Source organism: Patagioenas fasciata, chromosome 11 (genome assembly GCF_037038585.1).
Source record: "Patagioenas fasciata isolate bPatFas1 chromosome 11, bPatFas1.hap1, whole genome shotgun sequence".
Taxonomy (NCBI): Eukaryota; Metazoa; Chordata; class Aves; order Columbiformes; family Columbidae; genus Patagioenas; species Patagioenas fasciata.
The window spans coordinates 12,383,582-12,403,993 of record NC_092530.1 but is presented as its reverse complement, the minus strand read 5'-3'; the positions used below and the strand labels follow the sequence as shown (position 1 = coordinate 12,403,993).

Below are 20,412 nucleotides of genomic sequence, written 5' to 3'. Positions count from 1 at the left end.
GTTTTTTCTTTAGGGTCTTTGAGAGCTTAGAAGACATAGCTGAGCCTTGTGCCAGTAAAAATAACAGGGATCTCCTCATTAACTGTACTGGCCTCCTTTGTTTGCCAAGATCCGATGACTTTGAGTCAAAACAGGAAATGGCTGAATTTAAATCCTGGTGTGGATTAACTTTATGCACAGCCACGGCAAGGTCCTGCAGAGGGTTCCAGTGATGTGGCAGCTCCTGGCACGAGTCAGGCATGGGGCAGCCCGTGGGGCCTGGAGCTGCGGCTGCTGCGTGGGGAGCGTGGGCGATGCTGCTCAGGGCATCCCTGATGAGAGCCTCCCGTCAGCCAGCTCCTGTTAAATCCCCAGGGCTTGCTCTGATGGGGCTCACTTAACAAGCCTTTTCTTTCCCCACACAAAGCACACCGACAATTACAAGTTTAAATAAGTGTCGTTTTTGGGTTGTCTGTGTTGTGTTACAGATGAGGCCAAGGAGCACGTCCAGATGGGTCTGGAAAGCCAAGGTGGCCCCAGCGCTGCCTTCCCCGAGCTCGCTGCTGGTACAGGAGAGCAGAGGTAACCGCTGCTCCTGCAACGCTCTGGCTGCTGCTCTTACTTCTACTGGAAACTGAATGCTACCCATTCAATCCTGGTCTTTAACTGAGTTTCCAAGACTGTATATGTTATATAGGATATCTTAAAAATCCTTTTTCCAGGAATTGTCAGAATGTCAATCTTCCCCTAATAACTAAGTGCTAATGTGCTTACCACAAAAAGGTCTTTTCCTGCGTGATCTGATAAGGGGTCAGTAAAATGAAAGCTGTCTCTAACGTCAGGATATTCTGGTTAGTTTTTCAAAGTAATTATGGTTTTATTTGTTTAATTTTTGCCATGGAGCAACACTAACAAAATGACCTACTTGAGGAAACTGCCCATTTCCTGCTGGTGCCAGCCTTTGTGTCTAGTGCTCAGCCGTCTCCATCAAGGCTTGTTAGGATTTCACATTGTGCTGACTGAGCAGAAACACCCGCTAAAAGCACTCCACTGAGCAAATCAGTGACCTCACTCAATATTTGTGGATTATGGAGAAGCCATTAAAATATTCACATATTCATTTATTGTTGCTCCCATCTGATTTACATATTTTGTCAACAGAAGGAGGAATCATTCTTCACAGGTGGCAATTGCTCCAGTTAAATATTAAATATGGGCCTTGACAACACTTCCAAACCTCTTGCAGCCAGTCACTGGGTATTGCTCAATAAAGGAACCAGAGTGGGCAAGCCTGAGATGCTCCTGTTTTACTGACACAGCAACAATCCTAATGTTTTTTTGGGGGTTTGACTAAGTCCTGAAAAGCTTGCTTTGTTTTTCTCATTCAACCCTAAGCACAACGCATTCCCATATTTAATCTTTCCATCTGGAGAGCAGCTACTACTAGACGCTCCCGAAAATGGTAGATACAATCAAGTAAACTGTCTGTTATATCTGTTCCTTCTGGTTTTGCCGTAACTGTCATTGTCATAATTATTCCTGTAGTTTCTAAATCCTCCATCAATGTGGTTATGCCTTTGGTCTGTTCTTGCTGGGCCGTAGCACGGAGACACATCTCCCTCCTGCCTGGCTCCTGGGCTCTTCTGGCACTGGTGCTTCCTTTGGCTTTTCCTGTGGTTTCCTCCCAGAAGGGGAAAGTCTGAATAAACATAGAAGTTGACACCATTGTGTTTATTGAGCAAGCTCTGTACTGACTGCAGTGGGAGACACATCTTTACTACAAGTTCAGGCCATTTAACCTGTTCCCCAGTCCTTCCAAACAGTAATGGAGAAAATAAATGAAGGTACCGGCTCTGGGCAGCTTTATATTGTACTGGATCCGTAGATAAATGTGGCAAAGTAGCTGAGCAGAACTGAGATGAGGTTGAAGAGTGCCTGATCGCCCTACCAGGCACATCACTACCACTGATCTCCTTGCTCAGGTGTTTCTCTTGTCCCACAGATCCAGCACACCTGCTCCCGGTACTGCAGAGGAGTGTAAAATCTTGCCAAAACCGAAGCTGAGACTTCCTGTCCTGCTGTCTGCATCACACAAGGTAGCACAGGCACAGCCTCTGCCCTTTGTTCTGTTATTCCTTGGACCTTCACACAGGTTGTACCTTCTGGCAGGTGCTCCACAGGCTGCTTGCCTTGGTGTCTGTGCTCAAATAAAATACATTTTCCCAATCTTGCTGGTTGATATACACTCATAGGGTTTGTTTTCCATTCAGAGATCCAGTATACATGATGTCTCTTCCTCAGAGAGTGACACTGGAACAAGTCCTTTTGTGGCTGCAGCAAACGGCTTGCACGTGTCTAGAAAAGGTAAGGTTCTTGTTCAGTGAGCCATTGGTGTTTTTGGTGTTCAACATCGAACACCAAGAGACAAGGTGCTTTTTTGTGTGTGTAGAAGTGAATGACAAAGTATGTTTCTTACCATGGCATGTAAGAATGGGTGGCCAATATTTATATGAATTACACCCAAGGCAGCAGAGACCAAGAAAAGAAATCCAGTGACTAAACCTTCTGGCTCTCAATATATTTTAAACTGAGTGCTTGGCTCACAACTCCTTAATCCACAGATCCAAGTTACCTTCTCTTCCCTGCCTTGAATGTATAGTGTATTTTTAGTACATAGCAAATAGTCAGTAGGAAAACTGTCAAACTGAAAGCAAAGCTGCAAACAAATCCCCAACTCTCAGCAACCCTTTAGAGGTCAGTGGATGTTTTTCCGCATCCCGTTGCAGAGAGAAGGGCTGGGGTTTTCAGGGCTTTCTTCGGAGGGAAGGGGGCTTGCTAGGGTCTCAAAATGGGCAAGAACTAGGAATATATTGATGGTTTCTGGAAACTCTCCCTGACTTCTCTTTGAGAAGCTGCAACCCAGATCTTCTGGGGAAATACAATGTGATGTGGTTGGACAGTCTGTGAGCATTTGTTGTTGTTGTAGGTCACGGAGAGCCTCCATTGCCCACCAAGCTTTTGGAGGATGCTGTGTCTCAGCCCAGCAATACAGCTGGAGAAGCTGTTGATGGATCCGCTGGCACCACAGTGGGGTCAAAAACTCCACCTGAAGAAACTTTTGCTCCCAGCAAGATACCAGTTAAGAGGAAAACAAGCAGATCTTCCCCCAGATCCGAGCAGTTTGTGAATCACATGGGGCTGGCAGAGAACAGCCTGGCAAAGAGGGAGCTGCCAGCAAGTCCCAAACCGCTGACCACAGAGGGGGAAACCAGCCAGGCCGTGAAGCAAGGTGGGAACTATACAATCTCATCAATGAGTAACAAAGAGGAGGATATTGGCCTCGATCGTGAACACTTCAAGAACTTGAAGAACTTCTGGGAGAAAGGAGCAGAATCTGCGATGGTGGGAAATGTGCCGGAGGCTCCGAGAGGGGTGGAGGCGGATGGCAGGCAGTTCAAGCTGTGCCGCTCACTCTCCGTGCAGCCTGAGCAAGGCCAGAACAGTGAAGAAAAACCTGGTGTCTTCCCCAAAACAAGAACCCCTTACAAAAAGACAATAACCTTGTCTTCTAGTGAGGAAGAGCCAAGCTATGTGGCCCCTGCAAGAAAAGGCTCGGTTGCCGTCATTCCTAGGTCCACGTACACCAAGGGCAAAGGTGGCCTGGTTACAAGGAATAACTCGCTGAGTGAGAGCAATGGGAAGCCGCCAGTGCCAGAGGAAGAGAAGACGGCACAGCGCTGCTCCAAGAAATCCAGATTGCCTGTGCGAGCGCCTTCCGTCAAAGTCGAGTCGCCTACCAAAGAAGTGTCTGGCAGCACGTTTGAGCCAGAGACGCCTACGGACGAGCTTGTCGTGGCAGAAGAGCACAAGCATACAACAAATTCCTTGGCGAGCAGTGTGCAGATACTGATCGAGCCTGTGCTTACAGATGGTGAAAATGATGATGAGAAAGAGGAAAGATCTAATCTGGGCACTCATGACAACATGGAAATAAATGGAGAGCTACCTGAGGAGAAAACCTGTGAGTCTTCAGACAAACCAACAGCCGGTGAACCAGCCGCAGAGAGAGAAGCCGTTCAGGGAATGGACTCGGCTGTTTACTCAGGTACTGAGGGCTGTAACTGCACCCTGTGAAATCCCAACAGAGTCATTCCTAAGCCTGGGTTCTTCCCTAGTCCTTCTGCATTTTGCACATTTTCTTCATTTGTCTATTTATTCTATATTGCAATTTGTGCAGAGTTTGCATGTGTGGAATGCGTTTAGCAAACAGCTCTGGAAACAAATCTTGTGTCGCACGGTGCGAGTGTAAAAGGGGTCAGAGCCCCGTTCCCTCCTCCCCGCTGCCAGCCCTCCTGCCTTACCTGCAAGCACCTCCGCTTGGGACAGCCCTGTTTCTTTAGCACTGCCTACAAAAGGTCACAGGAACTTACTGTATTTCCCTCACTGGGAGGACTGTACTCGATCTTCAGGTGTGGGGCTGGAGGAATCCTTTCTGGTGGTAGAGATAAGACTGACACAAGTAGAAGAAATAAAATGTGAAGGAAAGTGTTTAATAAATACCTTGGCTGTTAGGCTACCCTGATATAACTGCTGGTTGTCAGTGCTTAAATGACGCTTTGGGTCCTATTGGGAGTGCACAAGGGAATTTGGATATAAAACTGCAACCAAAGTGGACTGAACAAGGAGTCTGATCTCTCTGGGTTCTGGTACCGTGTTCCCAACCATGATTGTGGCAATAGTATCAACACTTCATCATCCTCTTCCTCTGGGTTTCATGGGCTCTTGTAATGACTGTTACTATGAGCAAAAGCTGTTGTTAATTGCAGTTCATTTTACACGTGGGCTCTGACTGCCCACAGCTCTGCTCTCTGCCAAGTAAAGACCTAGGAAGAGAGAGCTTTTTCCAAATTTCCTGTCCTCATGTACCTGGGTAAGACCTGTTTGAGAGGATTTTCCATGGACTCAACTGACTTTTATTTTTTAACTGTATTATTTCTTGGGTTATTTCCTACATCATGTAACATCTCTATGAAAACCCTCAGTTGTGCTTCAGGTAAACATAAATATTTCCTTTCTATACCAGATCATTCTTCTATTTCTCAGGGCTTTTTGCCTGATTATTACATTCATTTCAGGATGATATTAGCAGATGGCTGTGTTGCACAGGAAGCTCTTCGCAAGTGCTGGTGTGTTTTCAGGCCTGGGTTAATCCAGTGTCTATGTTTCCCATCATAGTGTAAAGTGCACTGATGATTTGAAGGCAGCCCTGTGCAATGTAACTGCAGTGTGCTCTAAGCAGAGTGAACAAGCCAGGAGGGGCACACACACACACGCTTGTTGACACACTTCCCATTTGTGTTTATTTATTTACCATGTTGATTTGGCTTTTCATGTATTCCAGAGGAAGATGGGGATCATTCTCCTGCCGCTCAGGCATTGGCCCGAGCAAATAGCATTAATCTTGCAAAGAGCATGGTGAACATTTACACAACCACAGAGAGTGAGTAACGTTTTTTTTTCTCCTTTTTGGTTTACATTCCCTGAAGATAATATATTATGCCCGTGTTGTGCATCCCTGGTGCTTCTGCGTGTGTAGCAGGCAAGGAAAATGACATATTGTTTCATCATCAAATTAGAGAGCTTCTAGTGCCTAAAATTAAATTCAGAGCCAGGAAACTGTAGCTAGATCGATGGTATGTTACTCAGTGTCTTCAGCAAAAAAACACACAGGCTTCAAAGGGTTGGCAAGAAGCTTGTGCCCGTCTCTTCTCGTGCCCCACAGAGCACTGGAGGACCCTGGCAGCCTGGGCAGTGGGTCGATCAGGGGTGCAAGACCTCGCTTCCAGCGTGTGAGTCCTGCCACAGGCTCCTGTCACACACTCACGGGGTTTGCTGAGCCCAGAGCAGACTCCCTTTGCTGGACTGATCTCCTGGGACATGCCTTATGGTGACAGTTTCCACCTGGAAAACCAAGAGAAGCTATGGAGAAGGCAACCAAGCAAGCAGCAGCAAAGCTGAAGAAGCCCATGGCCAAGAAGCCTGTCTGTGCCATCAAGAAGCTCAAGAAAGCTGCAGCTGAGGAAGGGGGCCTGAAGGAAGGCAGCAGCAGCCTCTGTGGCCGAGAAAGCAAATAAAAGTCCCCGAAAGGTGAAAACTGGCAAGCCCAAGAGGACAGTTGAGAGCTTGCGTAAAAGCAAAGTGGTAAGGCCAAGGCTGCCAGGACTGAGGTGAGCAGCTGGGAAGGCAATGCCCAAGAATGGGTAAAGCTGCTCAGAGGAAACGATTGAGCCTGCTTAAGTAAACCCAACTCTTTGTTTTGGGAGGAGGGAGAATCCCCTTCAGGTCCCTGTGGAAGGCAACCCGGGGGTGGGAAACACACCGTGGCCCTGGGACTGTCCCCACCCATCCAGGAGCCTCCTGCCAAGCACGTGCCCTGTCCTGTGGAGCGGCAACATATGTCACACAGCATGGTGGCTCCAGACTTCAGGTCTCACGTGCATTGCTATTCAGTGACATGGTCTTTACACAAACAACCAAGATTTTAGCATCCCTTTATTAAAGCATATATAAAACCATAAAATTTATCCTCTGCAGAAGTACACCTACTTGTTTGCAGTGTAACAAGTAGTCTGTGGAGTGGGCTAGATTTAATGCTTGGCTCATGTTTGGAAATAAGAATAGTAGCTATCAAAAGAATGGCAAATTATACAAAAGGCGAGTCATTTTAAAGGAAAATGCGAAACAAGCTCTTGGGCATTTTGAGCACTGATGAATGTATCATCATGGCCAACATGCCAAACAAGTGTGTATATGTGCATGTGTGTTTATGCACAAATATCTTCTACAAACAAGTTATTTTGGGATGAAGACAGTAATTTTCAAGGGAGTTATGGAGAAAAGATAAAGCTAGAATGAAGAAGTTTTATTTAGACATTTAAGCAGTGAAGTAACCATCTAAGTTGATATGAAGCTTTCTGAATTATTTTTATTTTACATATCAGGCCATCATCCACCTCTTTGTCTAGCAGAGTATTTGAGAGGTGTATGCAAGGTGAAATTGTAGGTATAAATATTTTACAGTTCTTTTGTACAGGGCAATGTGCTATGAGATGAAAATGTGAGCATGTTTGGTTTCTTTGACAAGGAGGCAGATGTGTATGGTTTTAATCTAAATTAAATTTGCACTGAGAAAGTGGTGCAAACAAGATAACACATCCTTAGGCTAATGAGTAGATTAGATTAGCCGCTAGAGGGAGTTTGCACACTCCCACACATCGCATGGAAGCACATTGAAAATAGCTTTAAGACGTTAGGTATTATAGCAGATTTTGTCTTGAGGAGGGTCAGCGTCAATGGCAGATGAGAGAGACGGGGCGAGCAGGTGGTACTCTGATGCCTCCCACAAGCTTTTCCTCTTCCCCTTAAACAAAAATGCGACTTTCTCATGTTTTCCTGACTCTGACAAGATATCTTGATGCCTTTTTTGTTTGTACCTACAGCATACAATAAACCTCATTTGATACCCCATCAGTTTCTTGAACCTGAAAGAGTCAAAGAGCTGAGCAGATCCTCGCCTCTCCTGTTGTCTGAGGTAGGCTAGATGCCAGAAATGGCTGGAATCACATTCACAGCATCCCCTCAGTGGCAGCTGGTTTCATGAGAATGTTTCTCCTGGGCCCCAACAGTATTTGCTTTAGGACATGCCTGAGTTATGTCATAAATAAATGAGAAAAGCCTTAAGAAAAAAGCCCTCAGTAACCCAGAGGAACCCTGGTTTCCCATCTCGAGCCCTGGTTTCCCATCTCGAGCCCTGGTCTCTGTCTCAAACCACAGTATTCTATGCCCTTTCCAAGAGCCCTGGCGGTTGCGTGCAGCTCTGTTTGGAGGCAGTTAATGATGACGTTGGCTGCCGGTCGGAGGGAATGCCTCTGGGGAGACTCCCTGCGCTCTCCTCCACTCTCCTAACCTGATCGCTGCTTAATGGGACTCTGCTGAGCTATTGGCTTGTCGCTGTGGTGTTGCAAAGTACTCACACGGCAGAGCTTAAAGATGCTTGTTATTTTCTGAGCAGACTGAATCAGACACGGCTTCGGAAATCAGCTTCCAGTTTAACAAGCACAAAAAGACGCCTAGCGTTGGCAGCCACTCGTCCGACATGGCATCTGTCTCCTCGGTAGGTATTTAACGCGTACATCTCGCTAGATAGCGTTTCTCCATCAGATGCAATGATGCTGCATTTAGGCTGGTACTGATGTGGCCTCCGGAGTATCCTGTTGATTTCTGCATGGTACATTATTAAAAGAACGGCGATGGTTAATTACTCACTTGCATTAAAGAAGTGTCTCCAGGTACCATCTCAAATTAGAGTCATTGTTAGACAGATTCACAGTAAGCGATAGTCCCCACTCCGAAACGCGGATGCTCTGGAGCCTGGCGGCGTGCAGGAGAGAGGGGGGCCTGTTTCTGGGTAGGGAAATGAAGCACACAGCTGTTAAGTGACACGGTTGTGGCTCAGCTCTGGAAGAGCTGGGACTGCAGACAGGTGCCCTTCTCAAGCTCATCCTTCACTTTATCCACAAACTCAAGGGAACTCAAGAGTTGGACAGCAAAAGCGTGATTTAGTGCTCCAGCTTCCAAGGAAAGCTGGAAAGAGCTGAGTGTGTTCAGTTGGGCATTTTTAAAAGATTTCTTAGAACAGTGTGGGGGGGGTGCAGCTTAAAAGTGCTTGAATTCACTGTATTACTCTCACAGGTATCTCCGAGGTGTATATGCGAGATTTAAAGAATATATATGAAGCAAAGGTGGTAAGGAGAGGTCATGAATGTAGATAAATATGTTTAAAAAAGCCTGGAACTTTGGGGCATGTGAGTCCTTTCTGCTAGTCTGGAGAGTCTGGGAGCCATAAATGAGCCTTTTGTGTCCAAGTCACACAGGTGTTCTTGGAAAGGTCACTCAGGATTCTTTGCTGGGGTGAGTATCCTGATAGGATGGTAAATGCAGCTCTAAGGGCTGGGAGGAGATATTTAGCAGATTCTTTTGATTATAATAGAATGACATTCAGAACCAGAGGATGTAGGGGAAAGCAGAGAAGAATTGGGTTAATTCCTAGGAAAGTTTTTTGATAAATGCTCATGACTACCACAGAAAAGTGCATAGAGGGTTAATTATTTGCTCTGTAAATGACATTAGCTTTTATGTTTTCCCATGAGGAATCATAAGTGATTGGTGCAATAGAAAATTCTCTCATCTTTCTGGAGATGTGTTTTGGTTTTGCTTCATTGCTTTCTGCCAATGGAAGACAAAGCCTTCAGAAAAAGAACCCCAAGGCCTATGTGCAAATGCAGTTTGTTCTGGGAAAGCAAGGGACTCTTGGGTGCCTAGCTCCTGATTTGTACCTGTAGAAATACCATTCTGCCATGCTTTTGTGCCAAGTAAATGCACACTGGCTGTCTCTGGTGGATCAGTGGCTTTTCAGGACAGGTTATATCCATTTCTGTTCTGCACAGGATAGCAGCTGTTTGTACTGTAAGCACAGAGAAAGGGAAGAGACTTTGTGCCTCCCCCAGTGATATTTGGCTCTGTTTCCCAAAGCTTTGGGATTTAGGAGTGAAAAATCTTCTGCATTTATTGAGCATTTCAGAGAATAGTGCTTCAAGTGCCGGGCTAGGATAGTACATCCTTGTGAGACCCTTATTCGGGTTTTCTGACCCTTGCTTCTTTGAGCACAGCTGCAGATGTGTACCATTTCTGTGTCAAGGACACAATACTGCACAAGGACAGACATTGCAGATTATTTCTCTGGGAATGCACATTTCAAACTATCATCTTTGTCCAGAAACCAAGTGAGGATGGTGCCGATTTCATTGGCACTGACCTTACTCTTCCTCCTGGCAGGTGAGTGGCAGTGTGCTCAGTGTCTACAGTGGTGACTTTGGGAGCGTGGATGCCCAAGGTACCGTGGAGTTTGCTCTAGACTATGACGAGAAGAACCGGGAGTTCCAGGTTCATGTGTCCCAGTGCAAGGACTTGGCTGTTGTGGATGAAAAGAAAGGCAGATCTGACCCGTGAGTGACGCTTTGGTGCCTTGTGACTTCTAGACTACTGTATTTTGTGTTCTGGAGGATTTTTTTTTTCTGATGTTTTCTCTTTTAAAGTGTCATGGTTTCCTCCTTCCTTCAGACTTCTGGTGCATGCTTACAGCTGGGACTTTCCTAGCTGATGGTTCTAGAACCATTGGCATCAGTAAATATGTTGTTACAGACTTAAATTTGAACAGATTGAGAAAGCTTTGATCACTACAAAAACAGTTCCTGTTATCACTGGAATATGTTCTCTCTTCATCCATGTGAACCTTGATCTGCCCATGGTGCATACACTTCAGTAAACCCACACATCTATACGGAAAGAAAGCCTGTAAAGAAGTGCTGTTAGGGGCACAATGGTAGTTGTGCAGGGATTAGTGATCTCTAGTTTAAAAGGTGATGGAAAGGAGTTTGGGAGTGAACCCTGAGAGAGAGACTTAAAGACATTCCACCTCATTCCTCCTCTCTAATTTCACCCAGATTTTGAATGCACAGACATGCTAGAGTTACAGGCATTTCAGAAAATAGCTATATGACCTTTCTGGCTTCCCATATTGCTTGGACAGCTGCCTGTTCTGAATGCTGGTGGCATCCACCCATCTCCAGTGAGATTTATAACTTCACATGCAAGCCAAGTTAATATCCTAGTGGGTCTCTAAATTAGTTTTGTCTGCAAAGAGTCAACCTCAGGTCTTTTATTCTCATGTTACAATTGACAAGTGCTGCCCACTTATTAGAGCTTGACGATACAGAACAGCATCCAGCTGGAGTTGGTTTTTCTTTTTCAGGTATGTTAAAACTTACCTGCTCCCAGACAAAGCTAGAATGGGTAAAAGGAAAACTTCAGTGAAGAAGAGGACAGTGAATCCCATTTACAACGAGGTGTTACGGGTGAGAATAAATATGCGCTCTGAAAACCTGTGCTGTAGCCGGCACCTCCAACGGGCCAGGTCTGCAAAGATCCTGCCCTCTTGGCCAGACTTTTCCGCCTGCCTCCTGCCAACGCTGCACTGCTCTCCCCTCGGGTTTGTGAGAGTGGAGATGTCCCAGGTTCTCTGCACCTGTCTGTGTGGCACACAAGATTTCTCAAAACCACACGATGATCTTTGGGTGAGGTCGGGACCTGCAGCCTGAGCTGTCTTCAGCCAGAGCAAGGGGTGTTCTTCTTCCCTTCCCGGGTGCGCAGCCATGAGACTAGTAAGAAACGTCTTTGTCGTTTGATCTTACCCATCAAAGCCTAGAGGATTGTTTAACAATGCCTGGGCCTGTGTTAATAATTCTTAAAAAAAATATTGGTTCTGTCCTGTGACAAATGGAGCGCTAGGTTTCCCTGTGCTCAGCAAAAGCCTTGTCATGTTAGTAGTATTGCTGCAGGACAAAAAGAGTGGCGTTCAGAGCAGGGCCAGTCCGTTGGTGCAAGTGTGGAGTGGGTTTGAGTATCTCAGTCAGAGATTATTCAAACTTTTGGGTAGTTTATTGCAGATTGTGAAAGAAACAGAAGAAAAACTTGAACAACCTGACTTCTCTTTCTTCCTCTAGTATAAAATAGAGAAAATGGTACTGCTGATCCAAAAATTAAATCTCTCCGTTTGGCACAATGACCCACTGGGACGTAACAGCTTCTTGGGAGAGATCGAAATAGACTTGGCCAGCTGGGACTGGAGCAACAGGAAACTCAACTGGTACCCGCTGAAGCCCCGAGTAAGTGCGTCTCGGCTGCAATCCTGCTTGCTGGCCCAACCCTGAGCCTTTAGGCATGGCAGAAGTTCCTCCTGACTCCTCTGAGGTCTTTGGGTGGCGTGGTGGAGCAGAACAGCCTGAATTGTACCTAGGGAAGCACAGTAAAACGCCCACAAGCCCTGGACATGTTAGTGCAGCATTCAGGACTCTGAACATCTGCCTTCTTGGGTCTTATTTGGTGACTGATCTGTAGGGACACCTGCATTAATGTGATCTGACACCGATCAGCAGAAACTCTGACATGACTTTGCCTCCCTCTCTACTCACATAAAGACCATCCCTTAGAAACAGACAGCAGAGTACCAGGTGATGCAGCTGAACAAGCTTTGAGAGGTAAATATTGAAGTGTACAGCTTCCTGCATGCTTCTGGATTCAGAGGTCTGATTTTAGATCCTGTTTCATAAAATAAAGGACATTTGTCTATCAGAACTAAGGTTCTTAATTATGTCCAGCTGGACATGTTTGACAGGGCAGCCTCACTCTGAATCCTCAGGCTTTTGGTTCTGAGGGACTGAGTTTGAGAACAAAGCCACAAAGAGGGGAGCTGCCCTGAGAACAGGCTGGCCCAGCCATGCAAAATCAGAGTGGGTCCATTTGTGCCCCTCTACCAGTCACAAGAGCTTGCCATGTTTACACAATCCCTCGTTTAGTCAATCGTAATTCTTTCTGTTTCAGAGCCTTTCCGCTGTTAATGGTGTGGATCATCGAGGAGTGATGAATTTGTCTATCAAGTACGTCCCTCCAGGAAGCCTAGGTAAAATGTGTTTCATGCGTTAGGAAGCATTGCCGGTGTGCAGGCATGCAACTTGCAATGCCTCGCCTGTTTAAGGCCTGGTTAAAGAGTAATCTTATTACAGCAGGATCTTAGAGATCAGCACAGAGGCACAACCAGGAGTGCCCGATCACACTGTCTGCAGCCTGCATCTGATTTTCACATCTGGATTTATTGTGAGAGAGGAAGGGCTCAACAACCTCCAACTCATCAGCTGTTATGAGCACTGGGGGCACTGTAGAGTGCTGGGATGTGGTAGTGGCAACACACAGCCCCTCTTTCTGTGGGGCAGGCGGAAGGTTTGGTTTGCCCAGCAGTTCCTTCTCCTCTCTTGTTTCAAAGCAGCACCAGCACGTGGCGTCAGGGGTCCCCTGTGAGTGTGGTGGGGTGGCAGCAGTGCTGTGGCAGCTGGGGGTGCAGGGCTCACAAGGGAGTGAGTAGGCAGAGAAGTTGTGTTGTTGCTTCCTCAGGTCCCTGGAGTGAAAACCTGTCATTTTGCTATTGTAGCTCCTGTAAGGTCTGCCACAATTGTTTTTCTTTTCTCCTAAATGGCAGGTCCCAAGAATCCTCCCTCTGGTGAAGTTCACATTTGGGTCAAAGACGTCAAGGACCTGCTACAGTTGCGTCCTTCGGGAGTTGACTCCTTTGTGAAATGGTGAGTGCGTGAGCATGGTCTTGGCTTTGATCCTGGGGCAGTGCCTCCACCAAACAGTACGTTTTCTTCTCTTTTCTCAGGCTCAGCTAGCCGTGCCTCCACACTGTAAAGCCTTTCCTGTTGCTTTGGGCTCTATAGGGGAGCATTGCCCTTGTTATTCACTTGTGGCCAAATTAGGAGAATCCTTGCTGTGATAAAGCTTTTGGTCAATCACTGTCTGTGACTCACTCAGTGATTTGCCTCAATAACATCAGAGTGAAAGGAATACACGGGGCCTGCACCTCAGCCCAGGGTGTTAATGTGAAGTTGTGAATTTTGCCCTGATATGGGCTTGCATGCAGATTTTGAGAATTTGTTACGGGCTCATCAGAACTGTTATACAGTTGGATTCTGCTTTGATCTTTTCCAGAATTTAGTATGTGCATGTTTTCTGCAGCCTGCAACATCAGTTCTCTTGTTACATGGGAAAAGGGGCTGCAAATATTCCAGAAAATTAAAACTCTTTTAAGGAGATTTTGAGATATTTTCAGTACTTAGAAGTGATCACCATGTTTTTTGTATATTTTAAATCCTTATAGAGTTCTCCTGCAGAAAGATTTGCTGCTCAAGAAGCTTAACTAACCATTTTAAAATGCCCTCTTAGTGATGAAAATTTATGAAAATAGAAATATGTGAAAGTAATGTCAATTTTTTAACGTTAAATTTTAAGCAAGTAGCTTCCTTTCTGAAAATGTTTCCTTTTAAAATGGATTTTCTTGGGGGGAAAAAAAAAGTTTAATCTGTGAATTATGAACATTTTGCATTAAATCTACATAGATTCTTATGTTGAGACCCAGTTCTTCCTTTCTTCAGAACTGAGGATTGTTTAGACTGAGGAACTTCGTAGGAACCATTCAAATCTCAGTTGATATTCTGCAGTACATGCTGTATTTTTTCTCTTCTCAAAGCTATGTGCTTCCAGACACCAGTAAGAAGAGTTACCAAAAGACCCGAATCATCAAAAGAGACACAAACCCTGTTTTCAATCACACTATTGTATATGATGGCTTTCATACTGAGGACCTAAAGGATGCCTGTGTTGAACTGACTGTGTGGGATCATGAAAAACTTACCAACCATTTTCTTGGAGGAATCAGGCTGGGCCTCGGGACAGGTAAGTGGTTTCCTTTACATTAAGTAAATAGTGTTACCATATTGCTGAGCCACAAGATATAATGGGAAGTTGCAAAGTATTTTCCTGGTGGAGACTCTCAGTAATTAGTGAGACTCTTGGTACCTGCGCTGTGTCAGGATGGAGGGGGCCCTGGTAACATGACAGCAACCCTCTCTTCCCACATTTTCTGCCAACGTCAGCGCTGAGGTGTGACAAAACTCAAGAATCTCCTTGGTCCATCGGAGAGTTTTCCTGCTGTTACAGGAAAACAGACGGTGTTACAAATCAGCATTATATTGCTGCTTCTCCCAGGGAAGAGTGCTCACATGAAGGCAACTGGAATGCCATGTGGGACAGCACCACCTGGTGACTCTGTCCACATCACCTCCTCCCTTCAAATGCTTTGGTAGCTGGAGTAACTCATACTTGCAAAACGGGGCGCACTACAGTAGTTGATTGGGTAGGTAATCAGTACCGAGGGTGCACCATCTGGAATTAAATCACAGATTGGGAGAATGGAGTTGTCTGGCTGTAGACTAAGGTGTTATTGGTCTGGTTTTGTTTTTATTTAGACGGTGTAGCGCTGGAAGACCTCAGCAAAGGTGCCATTTGCTCCACTGGGAGGCAGTCACTGCCTCTGGGAGTTGATGGCATGAGATTCCAGTTCAGAGAAGGACTTAAACCTGTGCTTAGCTGAAAGTGTTCTGCTTCAATGGGGTTACTGATCCTTGAAGTTAGGGAAATTCCAATATTTTTAAGCCAGAGTTGTAAAGAGCAGACGGGACCATCTGCCCTTGTCCAGCTGTCCACCATGGAGGTTTGTCCCTCTGTAAACATTCTATCCTGGCTTTCAGTGTAGCCTGCACCTAGGCTTTAACAGATAGCAGGTTCATCTTTGGATTTTTATAAGTGTGATATCCAAGGTTTTCTAAACTATATATTGTTAAGCAAGAGGACTCTCTGTGAGGTGAAAGGCAAACGAAAGATTTCAGAACGTTGCAGTAAAGGATATCTGTTCCTGGAGGGTATCAGGAAAAGGCTCGTAACAGCTGGAAGGTCTGCCTTGCAGGTACACATATATTTATTGTATTTGCTTGTGTATTCTCCGTTTTCAATCTCTAACATGTCACCCAGAGGGTTGTTATCTATTCAGTGGAAGTCACAACAAGAAGAAGCTCAAAATCAAGATGTAAAAATACCAACTGCAAGATAAGCTGTGATCAGAATTTAGACCTTTATCTCATTGGCAAGTAGTTGGCACATGAAAATTTGGTTGAAAATTGATTTGGAATTAATGTACACACGTTACCACTATTATATGTTTGATTCCTATACAGATGAAGTGTAGAGCAAGAGAATTGTGACAAATACCCCACCCTGTCCACAAGAAGATCTTTTAAAGGGAAACCCAAGCCTTTTAGACCTTCTTTACCATTCTGAAAGATACAGAAGGGGCTTGAGCCCAGTGTTATTTTCCTTGGCAGGTTATCTTTTGGGTTCTTGCGTATTGTGGCTTTTCCATTGACTTCATTCTGAACGCTGGTGTAAAATGGAGGTCATGGGCAGAAGAACAGGAGATGATTAGGGTGCAGCTTGCTGAAGGGTAGTCAGCACCTTTTATGTTAAGATGCTGCCTGCAACAGTTACACCCTGTGGAGTATTTGTGCATGGAGTAGCTCCCAGTGTTGTGGTTTTCTTGTTCTTGACAGGTTTGAGCTATGGCATCTCTGTGGACTGGATGGACTCCACGCAAGAGGAGGTGGCCTTTTGGCAGGAGATGATGTCGGCTTCCAATGAATGGATCGAGGGATTGCTGCCACTGCGCTCACTGGCAGGGAGGAAAAAACTGAAATAACCTACCGTTCGTGCCATAGAATGGCTGAACGTGTTCGTTAGAATTAGGAAACTTCCTGCGCCGAGGTGACAGAGACCAGCCACGGGGCTGGGAAATGTCAGGTTAATAAGGCAATTGATGAACAGCACTTTGGAGATGTTAAATGTTAAGTACTAATTAATTCCCTGACAGAGGACATGGAGGATGCCAAACTGATGCTATACTTGATTTTGACCAAGAAGAAACATCATTTGCTTTTTTATTTAATCATTTATATCCAATACCTTTGAATTCCATTAAGCTCTGGGAACACTGGCAGGAGGAAAAGGAGATAATAGATTATTTTTTTTACTGTTGCTAGTGCCATATTTTTTTTCTGTGCAGAGCTGTAGTTGTACTAAAGCAGCAGAATGGTATTATTCATATTCCCCTGCAAGTGGTACACTTTGTACTCGATGTAGAATTGCTCCAACTCACCAGCAGCACAGTCTGAGAATGGGAGCTTTGCTGGTGATAACATGTCTCTAACATGAGGAAAATTGAGACCCAAGGTGAATCTAAAGAAAGAAAGGACTATTTGAAGCAGAAAATGAAGCAACCTGAGGAGGATAACTATGAGGAATTCAATATATTAATTTATTTCTGCTTTAATATGAAAGAGAGGAGTGATGGTCCTGCAGCTAGCGGGATTTTGCAATGAGGAGCTGTGTTCCCCACTGGCTTCCCCAGTGACCTCAGGCAAGTTTCTCAGTGAAAGGACCATTTCAGTGCAATATAAACTGAACCGCTTGCCCAAATGTAAAATACAGTTACGTTGCTAATGGGCCTAATCGCACCTTTGAAATGCCTTGCGTGCGAAACATTTCACTAGGAAACAGTGATGTAGGAAACAGAGTCATGTTAGCCCGGCATGACGGGTCAGGAGAGAAAGGTCAGAACAACGCTGGAACGCAGGAGTTGGGAGCCGGTGGGAGAGGTAAGTGGGGAGTGAATGAACTGCCTGGGGGGCTCCTGCCCTCGGGGTTTCCCTTCGCCTGGTGCCCCTGGCTGGAATTACCTTTGTGCCGGTCGCTTGCAGAAGCTTTGCGTCCGGCACATCGACCGTGGCAGAGTGGCGTTGTGAACGCTTTTCGAAATGCAGCTTTGTCATTTCTATTTTGGATGTATATATTGTGATTAAATAGAATGGTGTTCTCTAGTCATCAACTGGTGTCCTTGTACCTATTTTTAGCGTGGTCTGAGTAACAAAAAAGCAAGCAGAAGAGGTGTTAAATTTTGTCATGCCAAAATGAACCAGTTTTGCCCAAGGGCAAGTGAAATGTCATGGAGACGTGTTTTTATAGCTAGATTTTTGGCTCTGTGAATATATTTATATTCTTCTTTAACATATTGATTTTATTTAACTCAAGCTCAGCATAAATTTTCAGCTTAGCAAAGATAGTTGTAAAGAAATGAATGGAAAAATGTGCACTTAAAATAACAAGACTTTTTCATGAAACAGAAGATTTGGGAGACAATCAGCAGCTTTCATGGAAAAAAATAAAGAAGATGGTTTAGCAATTAGAAAAATATGGTATTATACTTTGAAATGTACTAGTCATAATACAGAAAGCACTAAGAGAATGTCTGTAGAGCAGCAGAAATAAATAATGACTGTCTACTGAAGGACCTGATCCATGTAGCATGTCAGCCCAAAGGTACTTTGTGTGGGCTCCAGCCTGGCATGTATTGTTCACTGAGGTTTGGTCGTTTATTGCCCTTGTGGGATAAAATAACAATACTGGGCTTAAGATGAGAGTTTCTAAATTATTACCTTTACCTGCTTAGGTGCTGAACACGTGAATATTTATGTCTGTGTATAATTTAACTACTTGGAGGAGCCCTGCTCATCGGAGCAATGGCTTGGAGCAGGGGAGTTACCCACGGGGCTGCTCTTGGTTGGTAACACTGGGGGCTTTGGCTCGGGCAGGTCTGGGTCTCTTCCCAGAGGGTTCAGCTTACTCCTCTCCATCACAAAAATGGAGCCATCCGCCTCCTCCTCACGTGCAGGATTAGCACATGCGGTTGCGATGATGTTTCCAAAACTGCTGTTTCTGTCAGTGGAGCTGGAAATGTTCATGTTGGTGTTTCAGAAAATTATCATCTTTTTTGTTGGTGGTGCCAATAAAGGGAGAAAAATGGGGTCAGTGGGCCAGTTCTGTCCCAGTGCTGTTGCTTTTGTGAACTTAACCCAGGACTTTCTGAACAGACAATTTTTGCATTCAGATTCCATTGAGGATTTTTGTTAATCCTTTGTTGGCTTGTTTATTTAAGTTGAGCCTTGATTAACTTAAGAAGCTTTCTTTGGCATTTAATAGTCTATCAGAGTAAGAGATTACGCTGCCAAACTGCATGCACATTCATAACACAGCTATATCTGCAGCAGTGACATTTGCTGTGCTGTATCTGTTTCACTCGCTGAGCAGAAAGTGCTTTATCAGAAAAAGATTCAAGGCACTTTCATTGTCATAAGGAGGAGTGGAGGAGCTTATGAGTATAAGGTTAAGGGCCTGTTTGCATCTGGTTTATGATGTTGACACTAGTGTGTGAATTCTACAGGTAACAGACTCAGGCCCGTGGGCATGTGAGTCGGGTAGGATCTGGTTTAAAAAAACAAAAAAGATGAAAACAGATGGAAAGTTTTCTGACTGTGTTGACACATTCATGGCAGAATCGGTTAAGCGAGGTTCCATAAGAAGGTAAGACGCGATGTATACAGTAAATGCGTTTGATGTCTCTCACATCCCTGGGTGCGGTACCCATGGCCAGCGGGAACTGACTGTGGGCACAGAGCCTGTGCTGGGCATAGGGTGACCCCAGGGATGGAGCAGGCCCAGGAGATGCTGGGCCACAGGCTGGGACCATTGGTATAAAATACAAACCTCAGTATCTACAGTGGAGCTGGGCAACTGCTTTCCAGGAATGTTCTGCGTTAGAGAGTGAATGTGCTTCCTCTGAGTTCATGCCTTATTCATGTAACTTTTTCTCAGGAACATTGAAAGAAAAAAAAATAAAAAGGAGACAAAGCAAGAGTCTAGAAGGTATTTTAGATATAATCTGTGGCCTATGTCCATTCAAAACTCTTCATATTACTGGTATCAGCAACTATTGAAAATAGTTTATAAGCTAACTGAAGAGAAAGGAAGAAAGAAAGGAAGGGAGGGAGAGAGAAAGAAAGGAAGGAGGAAAAAACGAAAGGAAGGAAGAAAAGTAAAAAAGCAAAGCAAAGAGGAGAGAAATGATTGTTGAATCTTGAACAACATCCAGTGAATGAGCGTCTCAGAGGAGATGGAAAAGGAGTGGTTAGATCAATTATCCTTCACCAAGACCGGAAAAAAATGAAGTACTATGGAGATTCGTGGAGAAAATTGTGCTGGCTACATAAACCCAGTAATAATGTGATCTGTTGAAGTAAGAAGTGCTGTATTTTTTTCAGGCCTGTTAAATTAAGTCAGAAATGTCTTGAATAGACCGGTGTATCAAAAGCTGAATAAATAAACACACTTCAGTGCCTGATAACGAAGAGTGAGTATATTCAGCACCACGTCTGATTTAGTTGGCTGGTTTGTATTTTAATATCTTTAATGGCTTAATCGTTTCCACCTGCCTACTTTCCATCCCCCAGGTGTCCTGGTCGCCCGCTGTTACTGTCAGAATGGATGTCTGGGAGGAGATGTCCCTGTGTGCGCTGTCGTGAAGGTTGTCAGAAGACACTGCGAAGCTCCCTGTAAAGCACCACGCAAAAACGTGTTTGCAAAGATGCTGGAAGGTATGTGTTACCAGAGCCGTGCTGCTCTCGGCAGCTTCGCTGCTGCACAAGATCCTCCTGATGTGTGGAAAGCAAGCTCTTGAAGCAGAAGTCCCTTCCCGTGGGGTGGGCCAGGAGCAGCTGCTTTTTCCCAGGGGCTGCACTTTTTGGGAGGCTGAGAATCAGCCTCCAGGAGGCCCATGGAGAAATTACTATTAGTGGCTTCTATGAGATCTCTTTCTTATGAGATAGGGGTGGGTATGGCGGAGAGCTGGGAGTGTCTCCTCCAGGAGTTCAGCAGCCCTAGACCAAACTCCTTTTGGTTTTGCACTAATTGCCCATTCACTCAGCTGGAATGCCTCATGTCAGATAGTAAAATCTAAATGAAGTTGGTTGAAGACATCCACAG

General features: G+C 45.0%; 1 protein-coding gene across 8 annotated transcripts in view; it reads left to right on the top strand.

The window, feature by feature from the left end:
• The window catches only part of LOC136106105 (synaptotagmin-like protein 2), an 84,684-nt gene that overhangs the window by 59,312 nt on the left and 4,960 nt on the right, over positions 1–20,412 (top strand). For 4 of the 8 annotated variants that reach the window (XM_065846182.2, XM_065846180.2, XM_065846181.2 and 1 more), the window contains 14 exons: positions 468–561; positions 1,982–2,075; positions 2,250–2,343; positions 2,966–4,084; positions 5,381–5,479; positions 7,479–7,570; positions 8,051–8,152; positions 9,874–10,043; positions 10,850–10,952; positions 11,601–11,762; positions 12,478–12,556; positions 13,130–13,229; positions 14,177–14,382; positions 16,092–17,881. In XM_065846182.2, coding sequence (XP_065702254.1) covers positions 468–561; positions 1,982–2,075; positions 2,250–2,343; positions 2,966–4,084; positions 5,381–5,479; positions 7,479–7,570; positions 8,051–8,152; positions 9,874–10,043; positions 10,850–10,952; positions 11,601–11,762; positions 12,478–12,556; positions 13,130–13,229; positions 14,177–14,382; positions 16,092–16,237 — 2,660 coding nt within the window. In that variant the 3' untranslated portion in view covers positions 16,238–17,881. Of the gene's footprint in view, positions 1–467; positions 562–1,981; positions 2,076–2,249; positions 2,344–2,965; positions 4,085–5,380; positions 5,480–7,478; positions 7,571–8,050; positions 8,153–9,873; positions 10,044–10,849; positions 10,953–11,600; positions 11,763–12,477; positions 12,557–13,129; positions 13,230–14,176; positions 14,383–16,091; positions 17,882–19,880; positions 20,025–20,412 lie in introns of those variants that run through there. The other 4 variants (XR_011740847.1, XR_010652083.2, XR_011740848.1 and 1 more) reach the window with 2 other exon arrangements.